Raw genomic sequence first — 23,077 nt, forward strand, 5'->3', positions numbered from 1 at the left:
TTACGTAATATGCTGCATACCCGGGCCGCCATCCCACACAAGAAACCCTTCGGTGGGATACTGCAGACCAGTAGTAGCATCACTGAGATGAAATTCCGGCTCTCCTCCTCGCATGGTGGAGGCAAGTTGATACAGGCGGAGAGTCTCCTTGGTCACGGCGTGTGTATACCGAAGGGAGCCGAGGAGCTGAGGTGACTTGCTCAGAATGTCAGCAGCTTGGTCGGGATCCAGACCCAGTACCTCGTCGTGTTCGGTGCGGACCTTGGCCATGCAGTCTGGGTTGTCCTGGAGAACCTTGAACATGAAGCACAGTGCACTGGCAGTTGTCTCATGGCCCGCAACAAGAAAGGTCTTCAGATTGCCCAAGATGGTGTCCATCATAAGTTGGTCGGTACCTAGTTGGGTCAATCCGGCGCCCACCTGCCTCTTCTGCTAAATGCATCAAAGCGAGATTGAGCACCGTCTTCTTCTTGGATGGTTTGAGACCGGTTTCCAGAGATCGTACAATATTGGGTTGAAGCTGGTGTTGAACAATGCGATTGTTACGATCCACGGCTTTGTTCTGCCATGGGAACAAGTAGCCGAAACTGAAGGCCTGTCTTATGCCCATGAGCCTCAACTGGTCAGCAAGTGCCATTCTGAGAGGGCCAGCAGTCGTATTTGTCTGCTCGTGGAGACGCTCATCCCTGGTAAGTATCCATCAGTCCTGACGATCCTCAAACAAGACGAATTAGCTCACTTACAAGACTGCGCGGACAATGATGTCAAAAGTGAGAGCCGTCGTCATGTTGCGGAGCTGAAACATGCGACCCCACGATCCATTAGAGCCGGCCTTTTGTTGCAAGTTATCCGCAAAGTCCTTAATCTCTTCGATAAGATCAGGAACCATTGACGAAACATTTCTCGAACTGAAGCCGGGGTTGAACCAGCCTCGCCATTTCTTCCACTCATCGCCTTGAAGGGTAGCGATGTCTAAGCCCTTGGTCAGCGGGTACATGAAGTCGAGGGAGATTTGATGCTTGTCAAGATTCTTCGTCTGGGTGAACTGTGCCGCAATGGTGTTTTTGTACGCAGCCACGATGGGTGCCTTCAACACAGGCCAGAGATCCAGATAAATGACTGGAGGGCAGTGGTCCATTTCCGGAAAGTATCTCTGGTAGTTATTGATGATCCATGGGTGGAAGGTACCAATATTGATGTCTCCTGGATACTCTTTGCGAAACCCAAACATGATGGGAAGATGGCCCATGATCCAAGAGTGAGGCAGCATTGGCTATGTGCGACGGTCAGCTTGATTGATTGGATCCGTAAATGTGGTGCACGTACGATCCCCAACGCTTTTACTTCTTTGAACTTTTTTCTGATAGTATAAGCCTTCCAGCCAATTTTCATAAGTCCAATCGCTGATAAAACGAGGGCAAGCTTTAAGAGCAGCGACAAGAGCGCCGCCGACGACCACATCGTCGTGAATCCCATCGTTGATTTGAGTCGAAATGAACAAAGTGCTTTGTAGAAAGGCTTAAGTGGGTAGTTTAGTTCATCTGACAATGATCAGTAATAGTCTATCCCCCCTTCGTGCAGAACCGGAGCGTGGAGTATATGTATGCCTTCTTTCTTCGTACTTAATTACCGAGCGCCTCCTGCCTCACGGGGCGTCCCAAAAGGGCAACATGTTTATATGCCCATTTGGGATCACGCCGTAAATCCAGGCGTTTGGAGATTGGTTCGTTCGATGGAGGTATCGAGTCAGGTTCTCCCTGGGCCATCCTTTATAGTTTGTGCCCATGCTTCGAAGCCGCCAATTGTGGGGAGTATAGCTGGAGATCAACAGTCAATGCTTGCAGAATATCTTCTTCGACGTTCCGAATCAGATATCGAACAAACGGCATCTTCTTCTTGCAATTATTATGTAAGTATGGTAACGAAAATACACTTGGCCAGGTGAGCTAGGTTCTATGCCTTCCGGCGCTGACTGATATGTTGGCTTACCTCATCGTCCGCAACATCAACTGTCAGTATGATACGATGTTTCGTTTATCGATAAAGCTTCTGCAATCATGAACCTTATACCCTGCGGCAGTCTAGTTGCCGCACTTGAATCCTCAGACTTCTTTCAATGAGCTTTCAAAATGGTATACTGCATCATGTCCAAAATTCTTAGAATTGATCAAACTGATGACTCAATGTTGGAAGTTGCAACTTTGAACCATGGATAGGGCTATCATTTTAATTACATCTACCATCCAACATGATATTTATAGAATAAAAGGCAAACTTGTCTATCGCTGTGCGAAAGTGGGTGTCTCCAAAACTAGCATTTTCAGCCCATCGTGGTTGCCAGAACAGCAGCTTGCTTTATGCCCATCAACTTTCTGATACCTATTAGTTGCTCGACTGCCCAAGATCGTACATTTGGTACATTTAGTTCTTCTTGGGAGACGATGTGCAACGGCCAGATCATGGAAGGTGCTCCTAGGATAGTTGTTAGCTTCATTTCCATAGTGCAGGGATTTTCGATATGATGTTGGTACTGACGTGGGGTACCAGATAGACTAGGTGTAGATGTACATATATCAGCAGAAAGACTGTGGATAACCGAGGTGCTGTGGAACCGCATTATCTCTTTGAGTTCGTTGTTCTCGAAGCTCTGTTTGTCGACATGGTTGAGAATAATACGGTTTGTCACTATCGTCAACGACCGCCAGTTGTTCCAGACTTGTGCTCCCCAAACACTGTTATACACATGTTCTCTCCCGTTGAAGTTATTTTCTTTCTTGGATGCATCTGCTTCAATCTCGTGGAACTTCCGATCAGATTGCGAGGATTTTGACGCCCAGGCGTTGAGATCACTGTCAATGTCCACCGCTATCCGGTAGATTGCGTTGGCGTCTGTTATTTGTTGTGTGTTCATGGCTGCAGAAAGGTTGACGAGCCTAAAGCCTAGTACTGCTAAGGACCCTGGACGTAGACTATTGTACTGTGTTCCTCGGCGGCTGGCTTCGAATTGCATGGTTATCTCCACAAGGGCAGGGGGTACGGGAACACCTCGATGCATACAGGCTTGGAGCTGCGGGGAACCGGCTCAGTAGGGTCCGCTCAATGACTTTACGTTTGGACTTACAATTTGCTGTCTGAATTGTATGTAGAGCTGTATTCCAAGCTCTCTTGTGAATTGGCCCTTGCCGCGAAGGTGCAACAGGGCTGTTGCGCCCTCAATATGCGCCGTCCACGCATGGCTATCATTCCAGCTTTCGAACATTATCGTCTGCTCAAGTTAGTCGTGGCTATTGAAGGAGAAGGGGTTTCAACCGTACAACAAATAGCCCAAGGAGAAGAATTGCCATGAGAGTTGTATCTGCTGTGGCTTGATCAGGGTCATACAGAGCCACATTAGTAGCTTTTAGTGCTTGTCCATACCGCTCCTTGGCTCGCAGCACTATTTTGGGGGCATTAGAGATGTTTGAGATAGCAGCCATGCCGACTGCTTGGATGCTATGTCGGACTAGGTTGTTAGAAGATTCTTCGTGATATGTCTTGGCAAGCCATGATTGGTACGAGTCACAGAACGGTGGTCCAGTAGTGGTGTAGTGGGTGAAGAAAAAGGTGGCCGCCCTATCTTCAATGTTGAGGCACAACGCGTAGTTGATTGGCAGATTCCTCGGCTTCGACGAGCTGCCAGCTTCATTTCCAATCTTCTTCCTGATTCGTTGGCGCTCGTCCCGAAAGACAAGGTCTGTCAAGTTCCGATAGCCGGGACAAGGCTTCTGTCCTTTCTCGCACTTGAGACATCCCGGTTTGCGTTGATCGCACTTTTCCAAAGCATATTAGAAGTAAAACTTACAAGCACAGGGAGGAGGTCATCGGGTTTCAAACACACGTGCCTTGACTTTGCGTTGACGGCATCGCTGGCAACCCTTACTCAGCGCGCCATAGTAAACCATGCTGCGGTGAAGGACTTCGGCTCAAGAAGACAACTCCGGGTCCGGCTCCCGGGTCTAAGGTAAGGTAAGATGAGAGGGCCTCCAGGCATGCAAACACCCTTGTGTCAGCTTCGTCAACTACCAACGAAAAGAGCGTTCCAGCCGAGGGGGTTGACTGAACTAAATGTCAGAAATTCCGTCGGCGGTTGCTGTCAGGCTCGATTTTCAAGGGGGATCGGACACGGACACGGGATTCTGAAGGATTCGAGACGGCTTACAAGCCACCAAAAGGTCATCGACCGGCAGCGGGTCGGCGGGGACAGCATCAGCTTCGCAGTCGTCGCCCTGATCGGGATTAGTGTGAGGTCTTTTGGCGTCGTTGATTGGCTCTGCTGTACTTGGTTATCCCTCTTTGGAAAGATGTTGGTGGGCCGTTCTCGGTAGCCTTTCGCCAATCATGGCAGACTTTGGTGCTCGTTCGTCAAACGCCCTCCTCAGATGTTGAGTTCGGCTTGAGCGCATGTGAGTTATAAAGATCAGGCTGGCCACATCAAATTTCCGCTGTTTATTTTGTGGAAAACACTGTCATATTATGTAGAAGCATATATAAACGTCTGATTCTATTCCTTTATAATTAATACCAGCTTTGGAGAATTCGCCACCATAATTTAGAGACAATGGCCGACGTCGCAACCGTCCCAACTCCAGCCCTGGTTGAGAAAACCTTCCGTGCCTACACAAAGGAGCAAGGCGCTACTTACGCCAAAGGCAGGCTGGGCTACGACCAAAGGATCTACAACTACATTTACGACCACCACGTCTCAACAGGCGGCCAAACAGACTCCCTTCTCGACATCGGCTGCGGCCCCGGCACCGTTGCCCGTGAGCTCAGCCCGCGCTTTACACGGACCATCGCCCTGGACCCGAGCGTGGGCATGATCGACGCTGCCCGGGCCCTGGGCGGGGTCACATCGGCCCCGGAGCCGATCCGCTTCGAGGTCTCCACCGCGGAGGAGCTCGGGTCCAACCTCTCCCCGCCCGTCGCCGACGCCAGCGTCGACCTCATCACAGCCGCTACCGCGGCGCACTGGTTCGATATGCCCGGCTTCTGGGCTGCCGCTGCCCGCGTGCTCAAGCCGGGCGGTTCCGTCGCCATCTGGACGAGCAGCTCAAAGTACATTCACCCATCCATGCCCAACGCCGCGAGCATGCAGCAGATCCTACAAGATTTCCGTGACGAGTATATCCAGCCGTACATGACTCCGGGTAACCTCATAGCGGAGAAGATGTACGAGACGCTACCGATGCCATGGGACCTCGAAACGCCGGTGGCGGAATTCGAAGAGAGCGCTTTCCTGCGCAAAGACTGGAATAAGGACGGCACAGTCGGACCGGACGGGGAGTTCTTCTTGGGTCAGCAGAAGCTGGGTCTAGATCACGTCGAAAGGTTCCTAGAGACGGTCAGCCCGGTGACGCGGTGGCGTGAGGCGCACCCCGATGATGTCGGAACGGATCGTGATGTAGTCAAGATGGCCGTTGGGAAACTCGCGAGTTTGCTCCACGAAGCAGGGATGGAGCCAGGGAAAGAAATCATCACCACTGGCGTTGCAGGGGCTCTAATTATGGTCAAAAAGAAGGAATAAAGCGGATTTGAGGAGGCGCGTAGAGGGTCCAGTCTCATCCAAGTCCGAGGTTCTGGGCCCGTCTGCGGGGCATGTGAATCATTGGTCAAATCGCGATGCGGCAAGCAGGCCATTCAGCGTTTACGCGGGTTACCTAAACCCCTGGATCGGTGGAGCAAACGGGCTTGTTTTCTCAAATGGGGGGGGGGGGGGGCCAAACGTTTGGATGACATTCGGTGATGCCAAGTGTTTGCTTGATTGTTTGTTTGCCGAATGATAGACAGCCGGCTCTTTGTTAATTGGCTGATTTGGGACTTGTGCGAGAGTGGATCTCTTTGGCTGCCCGATTTGGACGCTTTCGTGTTGGTTCCAACAAGCAGCATTCCTTCGGACGCTGAACCCGCTTGTACCGCTTCTAGAACTATTTAATCCTTCGATAATCATCCCGGACTTAGTCGGCGAAAGAGGAGTGCTTATGCCCCTCCCATCAGGCTGGCGCGCCTCGCAAAAAAACAACAAAAATGTTCTCCAACTTCCTTCCTGCACAAGCGCGCACTTCTCGATCTCAAACTCCACTAGCAATCATGACCCAAAAGCCGAATGTGGGCTCCACCACATCCGCCGCCCGAAGAAGCGTCATGGCGATGGACACTGGCCGGATTGATTGGAAGGAGGCTTTTCTGTTCTTCTACTGGGATGCGAAGAAACTCCGCACTCGCCCCAAGGAGGGCCACATTATCGATAGGTTGATTGTCGAGTTCTTCCAGCAAACGAGGCCGTCCATGGCGGATGAGGGCCCTGTTCTCAATTGGGATATGACCCTATTCAGACTTATGAATGCGCTACGCAGACAGCTCGGTAGGCAGAATTCGGTGTTATTTTCGACATGTACTCCTGCTGACATACGGTAGGTTTTGACACAACATCCGAGGTCACTCCTTCAACATACCTTTTTCTCGGCCAAATCGATCCTCGGGACGCTTGGAACCGACCGCCGTTTGTAGACTGGGTGCGCCTGGAAACTGAAACCCAACTTCTTTTCACCTACGCGAACAACACCATTACCCGCTTCCTCGATCACCTAGTCGTTGAAGCGTACGGGCGACAACACGCGCCATGGACGTTGTACAACCCGTATCTCAAAACGTTCCAAGAGGCCCATGACATTGAAAATTGGAGCGTTCCACTACCATTCGGATATGCTGCTGAGATGCTCTCGCACATCTCATGGCCAGAGGGTCCCCAGATCGCGGAAAGCGCTGGGCTAGTGCATTCCCAGAGCCACGAGATCCGTTTCGGCATCTCCGTCGGACCGACCCACCGCTCAGCCATACTTGCCTTCCCCACTGAAGAGCTAACGAACACACGGATAATGAATTTGACAAAGCGCTACTATACGGCTATGCTCCTCTGGGTGGGTGAGATGATCACGGGAGGGGCTATTGAATCACTCCCCGGCCTGCTGAACGACCAGTTCAAGGGCTGGTTGAAGGCGAATGACGACGAAGACAACGATGAGTCTCTGGCTGTGTCCAAGAGCCTTTGGGAAGCATACAGGAAGGTCGGCTTGCAACCATTGCATGGCGATGTGATCAGTGCCTCTAGCGGTTCATCGGGCCGCCCGTGGACTGATGGAACCTCTGAAAGTTTTGTCGAGGCGAAGAAGCCGGCTAGGAGTAGTTACTTTCAAGCTAATTAGCTGGGACGGTCCGTAATGTACATAATGCAGGCTCTTGTATATAGCTTCAAGCGGTGGCATGAAGAAAGCAACAGAGGGAGTACAAAGAAGGCAAGCACTGGAAACAACAACTACAAAGTAAGCCCTAAAGTACGCCCGTAATTACTCTCAAGGAAACTATTGAATTTTATGCAGATGCCATCGAATTGTGAGACTCGCTCTCTGCTGTGATTGAACTGAAGCGCAAAACATAGCCTAATTAGTGTTACTGAGGTCATTTGTACAGATCAATCGATTAGTCGAGACTAGAAAGGAGTTAGTGTGTCATCTAAGATCTTAATGTATTGTGCTAGGAAGTCTCTCCTCCCAAATCTCAGTCACGTATGACAGGCTTCAAGTAAACATTTAATGGCCCCTTTTCCCACAGAGTATAAATCTTTTGAGTCTCCATCCAAGCCTTGCTCTCCTCCGCCAGAACCATGTCAAAGTTCCAAAGCAGTCTCGCTAGCATGATCCGCATCTCTACGTACGCGAGGCTATAATGTCATATTAGCAGGTAGACAAAGTTGAGGAAAGTCAGGAGGCACTCACTTCCGTCCCAAGCAACTTCGAGGTCCAAGGTGGAACGGCTGTAACGCCTCTCTGCGATCAGAAGCATACTCCGGATCACCTAGGAACCTCTCCGGGTGGAAGAGGAAGGGGTTCTTGAAGTTTGCCTCGTTATGGTACATGGCCCACTGATGGACGGCAACAGTCGTCTACGAAGGTGAGGGATCTCGCATTAGCTGGGATACTCCTACAAGAGGACGGAACGGACCTCCGGCCCCCTCGGCAGAGGACAGCATATAACGAAAAACCCACCTTCTCTGGAAGAAACTCCCCGCGGATCATAGCTCCGCCTTCGGGCACCGTCCTAGGAAGACCAGTCGGCACAGGCGGATACAACCGCAGCGCTTCATCCAGGCACGCGAGCATGTACGTCAGTTTATTCACAGACTTGAGATCGACGTCCGACTCCCTGTCAAACGTCGTTCTGACTTCGTTCACTAGCTTCTGCATCTTTTCGGGGTTCTTCAAGAGGAGATACGTCACCCCCGAAAGCAGCGTCGCCGTAGTCTCGGAGCCCGCAATGATAATGATGCTCGCGTTGCCCTCGAGCTGTTGCAACGAAAGGTTCTGCGTCCATGTTATCATCTGATACAAAATATGATGGGAAAGGAACTAGACTCACCCACTCCTCCCTCTTCTTCAACAGCCCCTCCATCAAGTCCGCCCTCGGCCCTTCCCTCTCCGCCAACGCAATCCTCCTCTTCAACTTATCCATCGTCATAGCCTGATGCTCAAGGCGCCTGTTCCTCATTGCCTTGGTCGACATCACCGCCGTGATGAACCGGCTCAGTACCGAAAAGTGGTTCGCCGTCTGCAGTGCGACGCCCAACCGGATCATTTGGAAGATCGTCCTCACCCAGGGGTGTAGGTCCCCTCCCTCCAAACACCCAAACGGTTCCCCAAAGGCCAGGTCTCCGATGATGTCAAAGGTGCAGTAGTTGTACCATAGCGTCAGTTTCACCGGCTCCCCGACATCTGCCGTTCCCTTTTCACCAAGGTCCATCGCGGAAGAATCCCCGTCGCCCTCTTCATCTCGGTACGCCTTCTGAGCCGGAACATCTGCCAAATCTCGCAGCTTAGCGATAAAGATGTCAACATACTTCATGATCACGGGCTGCTGATCCCTCAAACTCCGATCGCTGAACCCGTGACTCAAAGTCCTCCTTAGCATAGCGTGTTCCGGGCCAGGTGCCGTGATGATATCCCTCGGCAGGTCCGCAATCGGCCTGTAAAACGTCTCCGACTTCTCAAACTCGAGCGGCGCCTGGCCGCCGCTTGCAACGCTCCCGGCACGGTGACCCATGATCTCCTTCCACGCTGCGGGGTCCGCATACGCCAGCTCATCCGGGGCGATACGCACCACGTCGCCATACTTTCTGTGGAGGTCAAGCATGTCGAAAGAGAGAGTGCCGCACCAGAGTCGGTAGCAGAATGTTGCGCGGGTTGCGCGCATGAGGATTGGGCCGGGAAAGCGGCGGAGGGGGTGGAAGAAGAGGTTATAGATGATGTACGAGACGATGTAAAGTATGGTCTATCCGGCGTCAGGAAAAGGAACTTGGAGAAAGCTCTTATTCTCGATAGAGTTACAAAGCTTGTCAATAAAAGAGCACAATACTTACGAAGGCGAAGCCAAGGCACGAAGCCTAGATCATGATGTTGATGATGGCCATGCTCCTAAAGCGGCACTTCGAATCAAGTCGGTTCAGGGCGGAAGATAGACACTTAAATTGAGAGCAAATGATCCGGATACTTACGAGACAACCTCAGATATTAAAGCTTCCGGACGAGCAAAACTTCATATAGACTTTCCCATTCGCCGCGCACCACGCATCCATGAACCCAACCAGCTCAGCCTGGATAAGTTCGTCATGCCGAGTACGAATCCCTGAACCGAAGCCATCGTGCAACGTTTCAATGGCCGAGAATATCTTGGTCATAGCTTGAGAAATTATCGTGGTCCTGAAGAGCAAATCAGACGGAAAAAGGGGGCACGAACCTTCCCGCAATTAACGTCGTGAGGGGTTCGGCAAGCGACCACACCTTTGGGACCGGGGAGAGCTGTCTATTCCTGCCGGTTCGTTTCAGACGGTAATCCCGGGTTGACGTTGCCATCGGCTTGTCTCTCCATTCCGAGATACGAGGGCTGGCGAATCGGTTGCCGTGCCGAACGAATGCGAACACGCAGAGAATCATGTCGTTGACGATGGCCGTTCAGATGCCAAGTACCCTCTCCGCGTCGCCAGCTTCTGGAGCCCAGTCACTTTGCAGTTACGGCGAAAATTATAGAAGCGCAACTCACAATCATGGTGGAAGATGAAGGTTAAAGGACTATGGCACAGACCTGAATGGGCCAAAGCCGCTGTGGCGAGGCAGATCACGCAACCTGGAAGGCTCCATGGTCTGCCTTTCCCTCAAATACGTTTGTAATGGGGTACACATATCCCAATAATTCAGCAGATTTTATCTTCGGACAGGCAATCAAGAGAAGCTATGTGACCTGCTCCAAGACCGGCGTACTTTTTGAAAGTCTTTCCAAAGGCTCTGGGTTCGATTCGCATATTTCCCCCTCTTCATGTTTCTCCCACCTACCAGCAAAAGCAAACCTCCTACGTCCTTGGGCCCCTAGCTCCTTTAATCCTTCTCCATCACATGAACTCATTTAATTAAGCGGTTTGTTCTTGAATATATGGATGCTCCTTATCTCCCTGATTCTCTTCACCTCGAGCCTTATTGAACCCAAGGTGTCGTTTTAACGAGACCGATGTGCTACGTGGACCGTCTTTAGAGTCTCTCTCAAGCACTCTGATCTGATGTACTTTCTCATCTCAAGATCACGATTGCAATTCACAGCCTATTTTGAAGCATGCAGAACCTTTCGCCTATGGCAATCTGGGGAGATTAACGACATGGCTGGTGGACGGCACAGAAGAGTGCAAGTGATCGAGAATGCAATCATCAAAACTCCATGAAGAAAAGCGCAACAAGTACGATATCCTCTAGCTAAGTCACAAGCATAAAGCAACTTATGGCTAGGTCGATAATCCTCAAGCGAACTATGGCGCAATTTATCGCCTCCCCATTCTCACAATGAGCAACTTCCCTCCATGAGCTAGAACATAATACAATGAGGAGATAACATGTCAAAGCGACCGACCGCAAGTGACGACGGTCCAAACGTTAATCGATGGCTTCTTGCTTGATGTTGACGATTGTGGGGCTGGTGAAGACCGGTTTTGCTGGCAAAGCTGGAAGAGACTTCTGAACAATGGTGCAATTTGCCCCTGTTGCAAAGCGGCTGCCATCTCCTTGAACCAGTGTCGTTTTGGTATGATCTCGCTTGACTTGATCCCGCTTAGCTTGCTTCTTCATCTTCCTCGAAAAAGCTGCCGGGTTTGGGGCATTTGGTAAAAGATTGATGCCCAACCTCTGCATCTTGGCCCTGACCGCGTTGTAGCCCTGACCTATGGAAATGCCTTGCGTCCCTGGGAACAGACCAGATGGTCTTCCGTATTCATACTCGGTACTTGGATCCCGAAGTAAGGCGACATTGGTCGAGTCTCGCGGCGACAAAGGTGCGGAGTAGTCATAAGTTCGCCAGTCGGGGTAACCTGGGATCAGCCCGTGGCCAATCATGCGGGCGAACTCCTTCGTATGAGGTAGCTGTATTCTAGGGCAGCCTTGTGCGGCCCAAACAGCTATCCAGCAAGTGGTCGCTAGAATGGGGGCCCTGTTCTGTCGACGCTGAACGAGATATAAGAATTGCAGGGCTCTCTTGGCCTTCTTCTTCGTCTCAAGCAGTTTGCTACAACTGGAAAAGATGTGGTCGCGTACATTGCATATTGGGCAAGCGGCTATGAAACCGTCAACATCCACCGGTCCGATACAGTCCTTAGCCTCGTGGCCTCCTCTGCAACAATTTGCGCACATCAAGCGTGGGGAGCTTGGATCAGAAATACCATCGTGCTGAATTGCTGGGCTCTTGTCTGCCTGCTGAGTGTACAAGCTTGGTACTTGAAGCATTCCTTGTTCTGCGGTGGCAGTCGTTTGGCCAGAGATAACACGCAAGGTCGAGTCGTCCACGCTGCATCTCAATTTCTTCTCCTCCTGTTCGGCTTTTCGAAATCCTGGAGCTTCATGGCGGTCTATGAAGCTCGTCTTGACGGTATGACTGGTGCCGGAAGTACTGTTCTGGATGGGGGGTGGTAGCCCTTTTGTGGGCAAGCTGGATGGCCTTACAGGAGCGAATGTCATCGAGGCCCAGGCAGAGCTAGCCCTTTGAAGGCCACCGCCGTATGATAGATGGGATTCGAGTAGGCGGCATCCATAAACGTAGTTGGTTGCGACACTGGGAGGCTGCGTTTGCCCGAAACCACCAGAAGTGGTGAGGTCAGCAACGGTGACCAAATTGCCAGCAATGGTGCCGATCGAGCAGCACGTGGGGAGTCGTCCATCGACAACACACACGATGTCATCGTATACTGTGTCAATAGAGATGTTGCCTTCAAACCAACCTTCGAAAGGAAGCCCGAGTCCTTTGACGAGATTACCAAAAATACGGTTGCTTTCCCAGTAACTGCATAGCGAAGCGTCGATGAGATAGACGTTTCCCATGACAAACTCTACGGTGAGACTCGAGGTTGATCGGTCGGCCTTCTTTGCATCGAAGTCATACACAACGAAGATGTTCGCTGCAGCGTTGGTGATCTTCAAGTTTCCATTGTGTGCGAAGGTGTCGCCGGCAGCTGGAGTCGGGAGATTGACGGGCGGAGGCATGATTTGACAGCTTCTAGGCAACGACGCAGCAGTAGACTCTGAATCTTGTCAGCAAGTGAAGAATCAGAGATGAAGAGGTTGGATGACGTACCTAGGAGAATACCAGACGTTGAATTAGAGGTCGGGATGATTGGAATTTGGGTGACTTGATGTCAGGTGCGAAGATTGCGTGCAGCGCTCGAACAGTTCGGTCGAGGAGGAGGGAGAAGGGAAAGAAATCAGTCGACTGGTTTGGAAGGCTTGGTGAATTGTGGAAAGGGTAAGAAGGGCCCTGAACCATGTGCTACCTCCTTCCTTATGCCGACATCGTGCCTTCCGCCCCTGACCGACACAGAAGCACCGGAGGCACACAGGCGCTGGGTTGCTTGAGTGGTGTTTTGAGTGAGGATCGAAACCCAACCGATTCGATGGCAGTTCTGTGATCTTTGCCAGGCAATCGTATTTCCCAGTCTGGCGTTACCTCCCGTAATCATCAGCAAATATGTTGTAGTCGAGAAGCAAAGAGGCTCGATAGAGTAAAGCTTTTCACAGCCAGCCGAACCATGCCCACTCCAAGTTTGCCGGGAAACCCAAGACGGAGGAGGAATCAGCCTACTATGGGATCGAGACTTGTATAGCCCCAGCTACTAGAATGTCAGAGACACAGAATCGAAGACGCAGGAATTGAAGCGACCGGCACAAGGCATTGAGCATCTGATTCCTCAAAGCCTATTCGTTTCAAAAATACCCATCAAAAGCTGGATCATCAATACAGTACTCTCTGGCCCGTCGTCCCGGGCTATGATACACAAATGAACAAAGACGACGGACCTTCTTTTTATGTAACCCAAAGAACTCTCCAGCATCCTCCAGTCAAATAGCTAAAACAATGCAAACCCGCTGAATGCTGATGGGATCCCTTCTTTTCGAATGCCGCCCCATGTTCCGGTAATTGTACACGCTTAAGAGGCGGAGCACACCGCAGCCCTTCTACCCCTTATATGCAAGATAGGCCCAAAACAAGACAACCATCCACACAACCCTCCATGTCGAGGCACCGATCTCGCGAGCGACACGCCCGATTGTCGTCCTCGACCGCTGAGACGCCGCTTTCCACGTCAAACGCGGCATGCCAGTTCCATACTCATCTGCAAAAATTTCGATCCGCGGCGCCCGGTGTGGCGCTCCCCATTGCTTCTTCAACTTGGTTCTTGGCGGCGGTGCTGGAGTAGCCCCGTTGGAGCGGATGGATCCGCTCCTAGTCCGGGATGACTGGCCGGTAAGGAATCGAGATCCGGAAGAGGCTGATGTCGAGTGCATGCTGTAAGTGCCATCATCTTCGACCTTGTCCTTGATGGTCGGCAATATGGCGCCCTGCGGCTGTTCGTCATGCAAAGCAAAGGGTGTCAAGTTCAGGACCGGCACGAGGAACGATCTTATGCTAATCGCAACGATGGTGACAAAGGCAAGCCCGGCATACTTCGCGTATGTCGCCAGCTGGTTCGGAAGCAGGCAAAGGTGTGTTTGCAACGTCTTTTTGGGTGCGCCAGGAAGGGGTTTGCCGTTGGCGTCAATCGGGTTGTACAAACTGACCATGAGGAAGCCAGGTGTAGGCACTCCCATGGCCATACTCATACTCTTCACGGTGATTTCGCGAACGTTGTCCTTTTCTGCCGAGTGGACAACTTCGCAGTAGTCGTGGTCATCGCCGGAGAACACTCCAACGATGTTGCCAACGCTCTTCACGAGCTTGACAGACTCGTCCTCGTTCAGCACGTTTTGGTATTGGTAACCGCCCGAGACAGAAATTGCATTTCGGTGGTCCATCATAGGCGCTTGCTCCCCCTTTGGAGGTTTCGTAGGAGGCCAGTGCTCTCGCAGCGGTCCGCAAGGCGTGCCCGGGTCTCGGTATAGAGGAACGTGGGTGAGAAGAATCGTAGGAAAATCGGGTCCTTCTTCTCCCGGCGCAATAGTCGGCACCTTGGCGTCTGCTGTTTCCAGCTCCTCCACGATATGATCTAGGGGCTCAACTTCCACTTCGCCCCTCCAGAAGCGCAACTCTCGCTCCACGGCCTTTCTCTTGGTAAACTTGACGTCCTTCAGGAATACGTCCGCAGGTGTATGGATCGCCTTCAAATCGACCTCGGCTTGCTTTGACGAAACGGCGCTCAGCGACAAGCTATCGACGGAGACGATGGAGTGGTTGCCAATGACATCGACACGATTCACGTCCCCAAAGTACGTGTTGAAGCGATCTCTCACAGAGCCCTTCACCTGGTCTCCAAAGCCAAGATCGTGGTTCCCTGGCAAGCTCGCCACCAACTTGCGTCCCCTTTGCCAGTCGCCGGCCCTGGAGCCGCCTAGCCCCCAGCTTCCAAAAAAGATGTCGCCAAAGCGCTCATATTCCTTCAACCAGTATTTCTGGCCATAATTATCGTTCCATCCCTTAACGTGATCTTTCTCGTTCTTCGGTCGTCGGTTGACAGCCCATTGAGGGTCCTTGAAGTCGCTGTGCGCAGTCTTCCACTCTCGGCCACCGTCGAAGAGGTCGCCCAGAAAGAAGAGGGAGTCAGGTCGTAGCTGCGATTGGAGCTGCCTGTAGCCTCTGCGGATGTAGTTGTCGGTGATGAGGACCGTCAGGTCTTCCAAGGGCCACGGACGGCCGGGGTAGGATTTCGGATCGGTGATTTGGGGGTCAGCAACGAAGACGAGGTGGTGTGGGCTCGATCCGGCCGGCTATCAAAGAATCAGCATTGTCGGTTCACAGCAACAGCGCGCAGCAATTGACCTACCCAGTTCTCCCAGTTGCTCCATTTGCATTCTGCGACTCGGCTCTGAAAGACCCAGCCCTCGCCCCAAAGGAGCACGATGCCCCAGAGGCACACCAGCAGGTGCGGGAAGCTCAGGAGGCGGCGCGCAGTGAGGTTCTGTCTCAACCGCCTGCCAGCCTGCCACATGATGCCGGTCGCCAATCGTCGGCCGCGGGTTTGCCAAAAGGCCCAAAGTGTTCTCAGTAGTCGTTGTAGGGCCGCGAGCAACGGTCTCAAACGGGCGCGGAAGCTGTCGTCATTGTAGTAATGTTGGAACGGGAGAGATGCAGACGCGGATGCAGGCTTCTTGGACCCCTTGTAGGCGTAGCCATTGCCGTTGCTGTAAGGCGGAGCCATGCTGCTGGTGCTTGGCTAGCCCGGGCTGCTGCCATTCCCCTGCAGCCCCGTGTCTGTATCCCTTACCTGATTTCCCACTTCCCCTGGGGCCCCCTCTGGAATGGATCAGTGCCGCAATCCCGACCAAACGTGCAAAGGTGGGCGAGCTTGCGTATGCCAGTGTCTGGTATGTGGGCGTGTGAGTGGCTCTTCGGGAGCTCGCGCGCGATCGTCGTCGGTAGCTTCGTTTGGAGATGGATTAATAGGTTATAATAGAGCCTCGCCTATGTATTCGTACGGAAATACACCGTTAGAGACGAGATGGTATTGCAGAACCCTTCAAAAAAAGAACCCGAATTAAGATAGTTAGAAAGAAAGCCGATGGTCTACCAGTGCACACAAGCTATTAGACGCCTGCAACGAAATGCCACGAAACGAAATAGTGATGTCTTGTCGCAACTGGGAAAAGGAGAAAGTCGACGCGTGGCGACAATCGAATCAATTCACGAATCGCGACGGGATTCATACAGGATGGCCCCGGCAATCCCCCCAGAAAGGAAGAAAAGCACCCCGCTAGACTGCTATTCGTAGAAGCCCCGAAGACCTTGATGCACTGGAAACGTCGCTGAACACGGCCCCACTTTGACAGCTTGAGGAAGCCCCACCCCCTTTTCCATAGGTACATAGGTACTCCATACTGCGTGCTGGCCAGCTTAACGTCCTTTGTCTTGTCCCGACTTAGTCAGCCGAGGAAACTTGCCCACACAAACAAAGCCTGGGCGGGCCGCTTCTTGGAGGGGCACGAGGGGTTCCCTGCCGTAGGAAAGAAACATCAGTCCAAGACGGAAAGCTTCTCGAACAGAGGATTCCTTGAGGGCCCCTTTCCCTCTGCACTTCCAGTGACACCAAGCTTCGAGGACGGATCGCATTGCCGCAGCGCCCCGGAATGCAGTGCCGACAACCTTGAAAATTGAGACATCTCGAGTGAGATCGTCAAGCAGGTTCTCAACACCACCAGTTCTGAAGGCTTCACATCAGTCCAGTCATCTCCCATCAACTAATCCTCGTCTAATCGTACAAGGATTCTGCTACTGTTCGGCAATATGAGGAAGTCGACGTTACCCTTCAAGATAGTTCCAGTCTTCGATCAGGAAGTGCAGCCAGACGTGTAAACGAAGCCATCACCACCACCCATCACGCACTTGCACCAGTCTCACCCCCTACACCCATCCATACAGCTCCCGATGGCGGATAATCAAGCCCAAAGCACACCAAAGCCACATACCGTGTCCCGACCATAACTTAGCCGGACCGAGACATCACCCGTCTCTCCCTTGCAAGTCTCCGAACCCTCCACCTTTCATCCACGCCCTCGGAGACAAGCGAGGAGGGGGGCACCTACTACAATACCATCCCCATGACCACCTAGAACGTCAACGGCTTATTCGTCCGGTTATCGAAGCGTTACCTACTGTTACGACGCCATCACCGGCTACATAGTGACCCGCTCCCAAAGTCATTCTGCCCTCCAAGTCAGGTTCCTGAACACGACCTTACCATCAAGAAGAGATCCATGGTTACGACGCATCACACGCAACCACATGCAATCATTGATATACACCGCCAGTTCGTAATAAAGGGAGACGAATGGGTGTGACAGCAAAAAGACACCCCCAACTTCTCTGGCACTAACCTCTTTCCCTAATGCTCAAGGTCCTGATGACTTCTCGGTCGACAGGCTCGTATCTTTCCACCAATGCTCCAGCTCAAAGACGATGGAGTTCTTTATGTGTGGTGTCGACATACACGTGGTAGTATCTAGGACGGTCTCCAGAGCTGGAAAGGCGGCAGTCACGCGTGGGCATGACACAGAAGGGTGTACCTGATGACGACTTCTGCGAGCGATATGGTATGGCATCACGCATACGTGGGGGGAGGAACGAGATTAGTAGAGCACGCGAGGCGGGTGAAACCAAGGTTCTCCCATTTCCCCGCCTGGCGATGCAAGATAAGGTGAGGCAGAGGCTCGGAGAGTCCGCGCCCACGAAGCCATTCTAGGAAATATGGAAGAAGCCTCCCGAGATTCTGGACTCCACCGTCTAACAATAGCCCATATTTAACGGTGCCATGAGAGTGGTGTACCGTCCATTGGGAAATGTCCTCCAGCCGACTGGTTTGGCGACAACCTCCCTGGCGTCTCTTTGACAAAACAGCCGAGGTCAAGGGTAGACAGAAGTACGGCCTTATATTGCACCCAAGGCTCAGCAGCCACTTTCCGCGCAGCTGACGAAAGCTTGCAGTCAAGTCTCGTGCTAGCTCTCCCGAAGCTATCTCGATGTCTACAAGCCGTTCTTTGTGTCAACCAGCTTTTAGCCTCTCTTACTTGAGGTGGGCGAGCCAGTAATGTGAAGATAGATTCGTTGAGAATAGGTCTTATCCGTATGCTTCGATGGATTGGCATGGCTCCTATCTACATAAATTTCTCCAGCAGATCACGAAGAAACATTGATATCAAGCAGATAGACAGGAAAAAAATGGATGATATGGTGTAATGAGTATCAAATAGCACCAGGAAGCACAGACTAAAAGACCCAGTTGAATGAGTCCTTGACTTCGAACTGAACGGAGTGTCTTGAAAACCGGGTTAGTCTGTTTTCATCATGCTTAATCTTGGACGACTCACTTGATATCAGCAGATGATGCGCCGATAAGGATCTTGAAGGTGCCCTCCTCGGCGACCCAGCCCGGGACCGAGGTGTCATAGTAGCCCACGGCATACTTGTCGAGGTGAATGGTGAGGTGCTTCGTTTCCCCAGCTTCTAGGAACACCTTCTCAAAAGCGACAAGCTCTTTCTCCGGGCGGGGTAGCCTGGACTTGTCATCCCGCACATAGATCTGCACAGCCTCGGAACCAGGTACCGAGCCAACATTGCTAATTGCAAAAATGACCTCGATTGTGCCCCGAGATGTGAGGGTCTTTGTGCTGATTGATGGACGGCCGTACTCGAAAGTGGTGTAGGAAAGACCGTGACCAAAGGGGAACAGCGGCTCGATTCTTGCTCGCTCGTAGTGGCGGTACCCAATGTATAGGCCTTCGCCGTAGTTGACCTTCAGGTTCTCGCCAGGCCAATTATTGTAAGCCGGAGTGTCCTGAATGCGCTTAGGGAAGGTTGACTCCCACGGTTGTCAGCACATATGCATATATGAGGAGCAAATGACTTACCGGAAGCTTTCCACTTGGGGATTTAATGCCGAACAAGACGTCGGCCAAGGCATTGCCGGCCTCTTGTCCCTGGTACCATCCCTGAATAATGGCCGGAACCTGGTCGACCCAAGGCATAGTCACAGGTGTACCGGACTGGTTGACGACAACAGTACGAGGGTTCGCTTTGACCACTGCTTCGATGAGCCGATCCTGACTACCGTCGGAAGGTAGATCCATAGTCTGCCTGTCGTAGCCCTCGGACTCCCACTCTGCATCCAAACCAACAATGACAACTGCTACGTCAGCCCCCTTAGCCGCATCCACGGCCTCCTGGAGGAAATCAACTTGGTCTTCTTCCTTGAAACCAATACGGCACCCTCCATACTTGTGCGTTATGCCAAACTGTTTCTGCTTCGCCACAGGGCGAAGCTCGTTGGTCATCTCGACTTTCAGCTCCACAGGCTTACCAGCCTCCATGTCGACGTCGACGAGATAGTCCACAGACCCATCAAACATGGCTTCCCCTTCCTCGGTCCAGTCCCAGAGATCCAGAGCAAGCTTTCCGTCCACATACAACTTGCCAGGACCAACGCTCATGAAGCTGACTGTATGCTTTCCAGTACTTTTTGGCGTAAGGTAAGTCGTCGCGACTGCTGACCACTCGGGACCAATCTCTGCTAGGGGTGCGGAATCCCATAGAAACAAATCCGTATTCACTCGTCGCTGCACAACAACCACTTCGCCTTTAAACTTGTCCCCAGAGTACCAATCGATGTTGACGCCGGGCTTGCCTGACTTTTCGGTACAGTACGGCGACGCTACTGGGAGCCATTTGTAAATGTGGCAGCCTTGAGCGAAAGTAACCTCTTGCTCAGAAGTTGCGCGGATACTGTCCAGTGGAAGTGTTCTGTAGTAAGGATTCAAGCTTGCACTTCCTCCTCCACCGGCAATAGCTCGGTTTGCGTTTGGCCCTATAACGGCAACTTTGGTTGTCTTGCGGTTCAAGGGAAGGACTGCGCCATCGTTCTTGAGAAGCGTCAGGCCCTCAGCCCCAGCAGTGCGGATCAGAAAGCGCGTCGACTCGCGATTGTCTTCTCTCTCTGGCAGTTCTGCTGACATATCATCGCCTTTAAGTCGCTCGACAAGCGTGAGGACGTTCTCCGCGGCGCGGTTGATGTCTTCTAGGGTCACTTTACCCTCATTCAAGGCCTCAATCACCTTGTCAAAACGCCAGTTTGGGGAGTAGGGGAACTCGACATCGCACCCTGCGATAATGGACTCTGCGGTCGAGTTTGTGCCGCCCCAGTCAGACACGACGGTTCTTAAAGAAAGTCAGCAAGCAGGAAGCATAAGGAAGGGAATGATCGAGTTTCTCTTACCCATCGTAACCCCACTCGCCTCTAAGAATATCCCTCAGTACGAGGTTGTGCATGTCTGCATGTACGCCGTTGACGAGATTGTATGAGGACATAAGAGCCCATGGATTCGCCTCTCGTACAGCAATCTCAAATGGTCGTAGATAAATCTCGCGCAAGGGACGTTCTTGGATTATAGAATCTATCGTCAGTCTGTGCGTCTCTTGCTCATTGCCAACGAAGTCTGTTAGATGTTAGAAAGATTGATTTCCTTAGGAAACCAATGCACAAACGCTTGATGGTTGCGGCCACGCCCTTATCCTGCAAGCCACGAACATACTGGGCAGCCAATTTGCCAGTCAGAAGAGGGTCCTCCGAGAAAGACTCGAAGTTACGCCCGCCCAAGGGATGCCGATGCATACAGACTGTCGGTGCCAGCAGAATGTTCGCAGATCTTGCTTTCGCCTCATCGGCAAGGTGTTGGCCAACCTCGTAGAGTAGGTCCTTGTTCCAGGTTGCCGCTAGGGAGACTCCGCAGGGGAAAAGAGCAGCCTACCAGAATTAGTTACTCAGTTGAGGACATGGTTGATAAGTGCGACAAACCTTGGTCCCGCCGACAAAGATACCACCACGGGCACCGTTTGGCCCATCTGATGTCTTCACTGACGGTATGCTCTTGGATGGTATAGCCTTTGTCCTCCAGAAATCTGCGGCGGTAAGCAGCGAGACCTATGTACTGTTAATGGAAGCACTCTGTTCCAAGGATGACTGTTTTGGCCATACCTTCTCTTCCAGGGTCAGCTGATCTAACTTCTTTCTTGCTGCAACTCTTGTGTCTCTCAAAAGTTGCTGGATCTTCTGTGGGGGACTGTATGGCGGAGAAAACACCGTGTTCGGCGTCGAGTTGCTCGTCTCGGTTTCGGGCGAAGAGATGGGTGCCTCAACATCGCGCCCCGCTTGACTGTCTGTCACGGTGCTCATCTCGATGAACGTTCCCAGCGCAATAGCTATGTGATTCTTTCTTGCCGGAGTCACTCTCAGCAGAGGCTAGTCTTTGAAGGGTATGGTAGAACAGGCGGCTGTGGGATAGAGCATACGCCAAATAGAAAATGGTGATGGACGTATGTAAGACTTATATGAGACCCGAAGTGCAGGCAAACCTCAAGCACGAAAGCTCACATGAGCCCGACATTTATCCGTCTTAATGAAAGATGGTCAATGAAGATGAGGCAATATGGGTCTAGTTGCAGAAGGAAGTAAAGAAACGGGGCTGATAACGAGAGCCACGGAAGGGGTGAGAAACGAAGTACAACCTAGCAGGATCTCGAAAGGTTGGGCAGACGTATGGGGACTAGTACATTCAAACGGAGGGGGACTTTCCCACGTACGTCTTTTAAACGGAAGCTTCAATGGCGACTTGTCAGCTGCTTGTGGACAATCCTCCGCCCAGCATCGATAGGAAACGGAGAGCCCGGTGGTGCATGGCAACATTGGCTGCCGGGATGGGGAGATTTCTCACCACCCAGGACAAGCGGGTTGGTGTCCAAATGTCTGCAAGTAAGGGTTACCACAACGCCGCCGATAACAAGCAAGGCCAATGTAGGATTTGAGCGCTTCAAGTCGAGTCACTTGACTTTATGACCAGCAGATGCTTTTCAATTCCCTGTCGAGCTGCTGTGCCATGCCAAACCATGCGCAAGCATTGCTGGTGAAAGGCAACGCCGTACTTTCTTTTCGCTGCCTTTTCTGGGCGATATGGGCTCTTTCGGTAAGAACGGACCGTTCGAGCGGTGGACGCAAGGCAGGTCGACGGGGAAGCAGTTGGAGTTCATGAGGGAGTGCGTTAAGTTAGCGGACAAATGACCGCAAGCAAATGACCAAGTGGGGTTACGCTACGGATACCTAGGTATTCTGCTTCACGTCAGCTTCCCCAAGGGGTGTGAGAATAGGGGGCTTGTTCTGGTAAGGTCCCCTGGTCAAGGACTCAAGACCGTTTCTTCCGAACCATTGTCCAGGCTACCATGCCTGCAACATCGCGAAGCATCCGCGAGAAAGTTGAGCCAAATGAGGCAAAGCGGTAGCCGGCAAATAGAACATTGCTTAATCAACAGGCACCCGAGTCTTGTAGTGCCATCGTGCTATCGATCTCGTTAGCATTCGGTGCATCGCTGCTGAGAGCTGCGTTCCGCCTGGTTGCATACGCAGGTCAAGGTTGTCAATCACAAATCCATGGCATGGAACGCAAGATTCAAGGAGGAACCAGGAGCTGCGCAACGTTTGGAACCCAAGATTGCAGTTCTTGATCTCAGCCAGTATCGAATCCATCTCACATAGAGCTGCACATGGGCGCTAAAAGAGTCTCCCGGCAGGCCGGAAGTTGTCGCCGCGTGGTCAAGGAATCCAGGGACGACGGACAGACTGGCCTTCGTTGCACTTGTCCGGGGAACCTGCGACCTAACGTCCCATGGCACTTGAAAGAAACCCGCCGTGGTGCAGACGGAGTATCGGAACCGACAGCGTTCCCAATTGGCCATTCCGTGCACCCGTTAGACGAAACCCCAACTGTCCGATTGGGAGCACGGGGCTAGGCTGACGGCCCCTGCTTCGCCGGAGAAGCACGAGGGGCTTACCATCATCGGTTGTGGATGATGGGCAAGTTCAATGCCCAGTGAACTTGTTCATACCGTAAAGGATCGGCGACTTGAACGCGTTGACGGTAAGAAATATAAAAGGTCGCATGTGTCCGCGTCAAATTTTTCCCAGTGGCAATAAAGTTCGGGGAAGGGGCGT

General features: G+C 52.1%; 8 protein-coding genes across 8 annotated transcripts; 2 read left to right on the forward strand and 6 right to left on the reverse strand.

The window, feature by feature from the left end:
* CABS01_13973 (VerA protein) lies at positions 1-1,270 on the reverse strand (the record flags this gene model as incomplete). Its single annotated transcript, XM_060547314.1, has 3 exons — positions 1-429; positions 506-638; positions 744-1,270. 3 exons carry the CDS (start codon positions 1,268-1,270, stop codon positions 1-3), a joined length of 1,089 nt encoding a protein of 362 aa, XP_060394427.1.
* A 1,050-nt stretch (positions 1,271-2,320) lies between these two features.
* Positions 2,321-3,941, reverse strand: CABS01_13974 (uncharacterized protein; the record flags this gene model as incomplete). Its single annotated transcript, XM_060547315.1, has 6 exons — positions 2,321-2,472; positions 2,536-3,067; positions 3,122-3,265; positions 3,418-3,436; positions 3,556-3,733; positions 3,920-3,941. 6 exons carry the CDS (start codon positions 3,939-3,941, stop codon positions 2,321-2,323), a joined length of 1,047 nt encoding a protein of 348 aa, XP_060394428.1.
* Positions 3,942-4,597: 656 nt separating this feature from the next.
* Positions 4,598-5,563, forward strand: CABS01_13975 (methyltransferase domain-containing protein; the record flags this gene model as incomplete). The annotated part of the gene is made up of 1 exon (XM_060547316.1): positions 4,598-5,563. One exon carries the CDS (start codon positions 4,598-4,600, stop codon positions 5,561-5,563), a length of 966 nt encoding a protein of 321 aa, XP_060394429.1.
* A 500-nt stretch (positions 5,564-6,063) lies between these two features.
* CABS01_13976 (uncharacterized protein) lies at positions 6,064-7,241 on the forward strand (the record flags this gene model as incomplete). Its single annotated transcript, XM_060547317.1, has 2 exons — positions 6,064-6,400; positions 6,454-7,241. The coding sequence occupies 2 exons, from the start codon at positions 6,064-6,066 to the stop codon at positions 7,239-7,241; spliced, it is 1,125 nt and encodes a 374-aa protein (XP_060394430.1).
* A 352-nt stretch (positions 7,242-7,593) lies between these two features.
* On the reverse strand, positions 7,594-9,282 carry CABS01_13977 (cytochrome P450; the record flags this gene model as incomplete). The annotated part of the gene is made up of 4 exons (XM_060547318.1): positions 7,594-7,756; positions 7,812-7,978; positions 8,082-8,396; positions 8,452-9,282. 4 exons carry the CDS (start codon positions 9,280-9,282, stop codon positions 7,594-7,596), a joined length of 1,476 nt encoding a protein of 491 aa, XP_060394431.1.
* Positions 9,283-11,006: 1,724 nt separating this feature from the next.
* Positions 11,007-12,602, reverse strand: CABS01_13978 (uncharacterized protein; the record flags this gene model as incomplete). The annotated part of the gene is made up of 1 exon (XM_060547319.1): positions 11,007-12,602. One exon carries the CDS (start codon positions 12,600-12,602, stop codon positions 11,007-11,009), a length of 1,596 nt encoding a protein of 531 aa, XP_060394432.1.
* A 969-nt stretch (positions 12,603-13,571) lies between these two features.
* Positions 13,572-15,748, reverse strand: CABS01_13979 (calcineurin-like phosphoesterase; the record flags this gene model as incomplete). Its single annotated transcript, XM_060547320.1, has 2 exons — positions 13,572-15,317; positions 15,374-15,748. The coding sequence occupies 2 exons, from the start codon at positions 15,746-15,748 to the stop codon at positions 13,572-13,574; spliced, it is 2,121 nt and encodes a 706-aa protein (XP_060394433.1).
* Positions 15,749-18,309: 2,561 nt separating this feature from the next.
* On the reverse strand, positions 18,310-21,268 carry CABS01_13980 (glycosyl hydrolase family 3 N terminal domain-containing protein; the record flags this gene model as incomplete). Its single annotated transcript, XM_060547321.1, has 7 exons — positions 18,310-18,358; positions 18,411-18,901; positions 18,951-20,253; positions 20,312-20,531; positions 20,581-20,839; positions 20,891-21,016; positions 21,071-21,268. The coding sequence occupies 7 exons, from the start codon at positions 21,266-21,268 to the stop codon at positions 18,310-18,312; spliced, it is 2,646 nt and encodes an 881-aa protein (XP_060394434.1).
* Between the last annotated feature and the right edge of the window lie 1,809 nt (positions 21,269-23,077).

Source organism: Colletotrichum abscissum (genome assembly GCF_030869225.1).
Source record: "Colletotrichum abscissum strain IMI 504890 chromosome Unknown Scaffold_49.1, whole genome shotgun sequence".
Classification (NCBI taxonomy): Eukaryota; Fungi; Ascomycota; class Sordariomycetes; order Glomerellales; family Glomerellaceae; genus Colletotrichum; species Colletotrichum abscissum.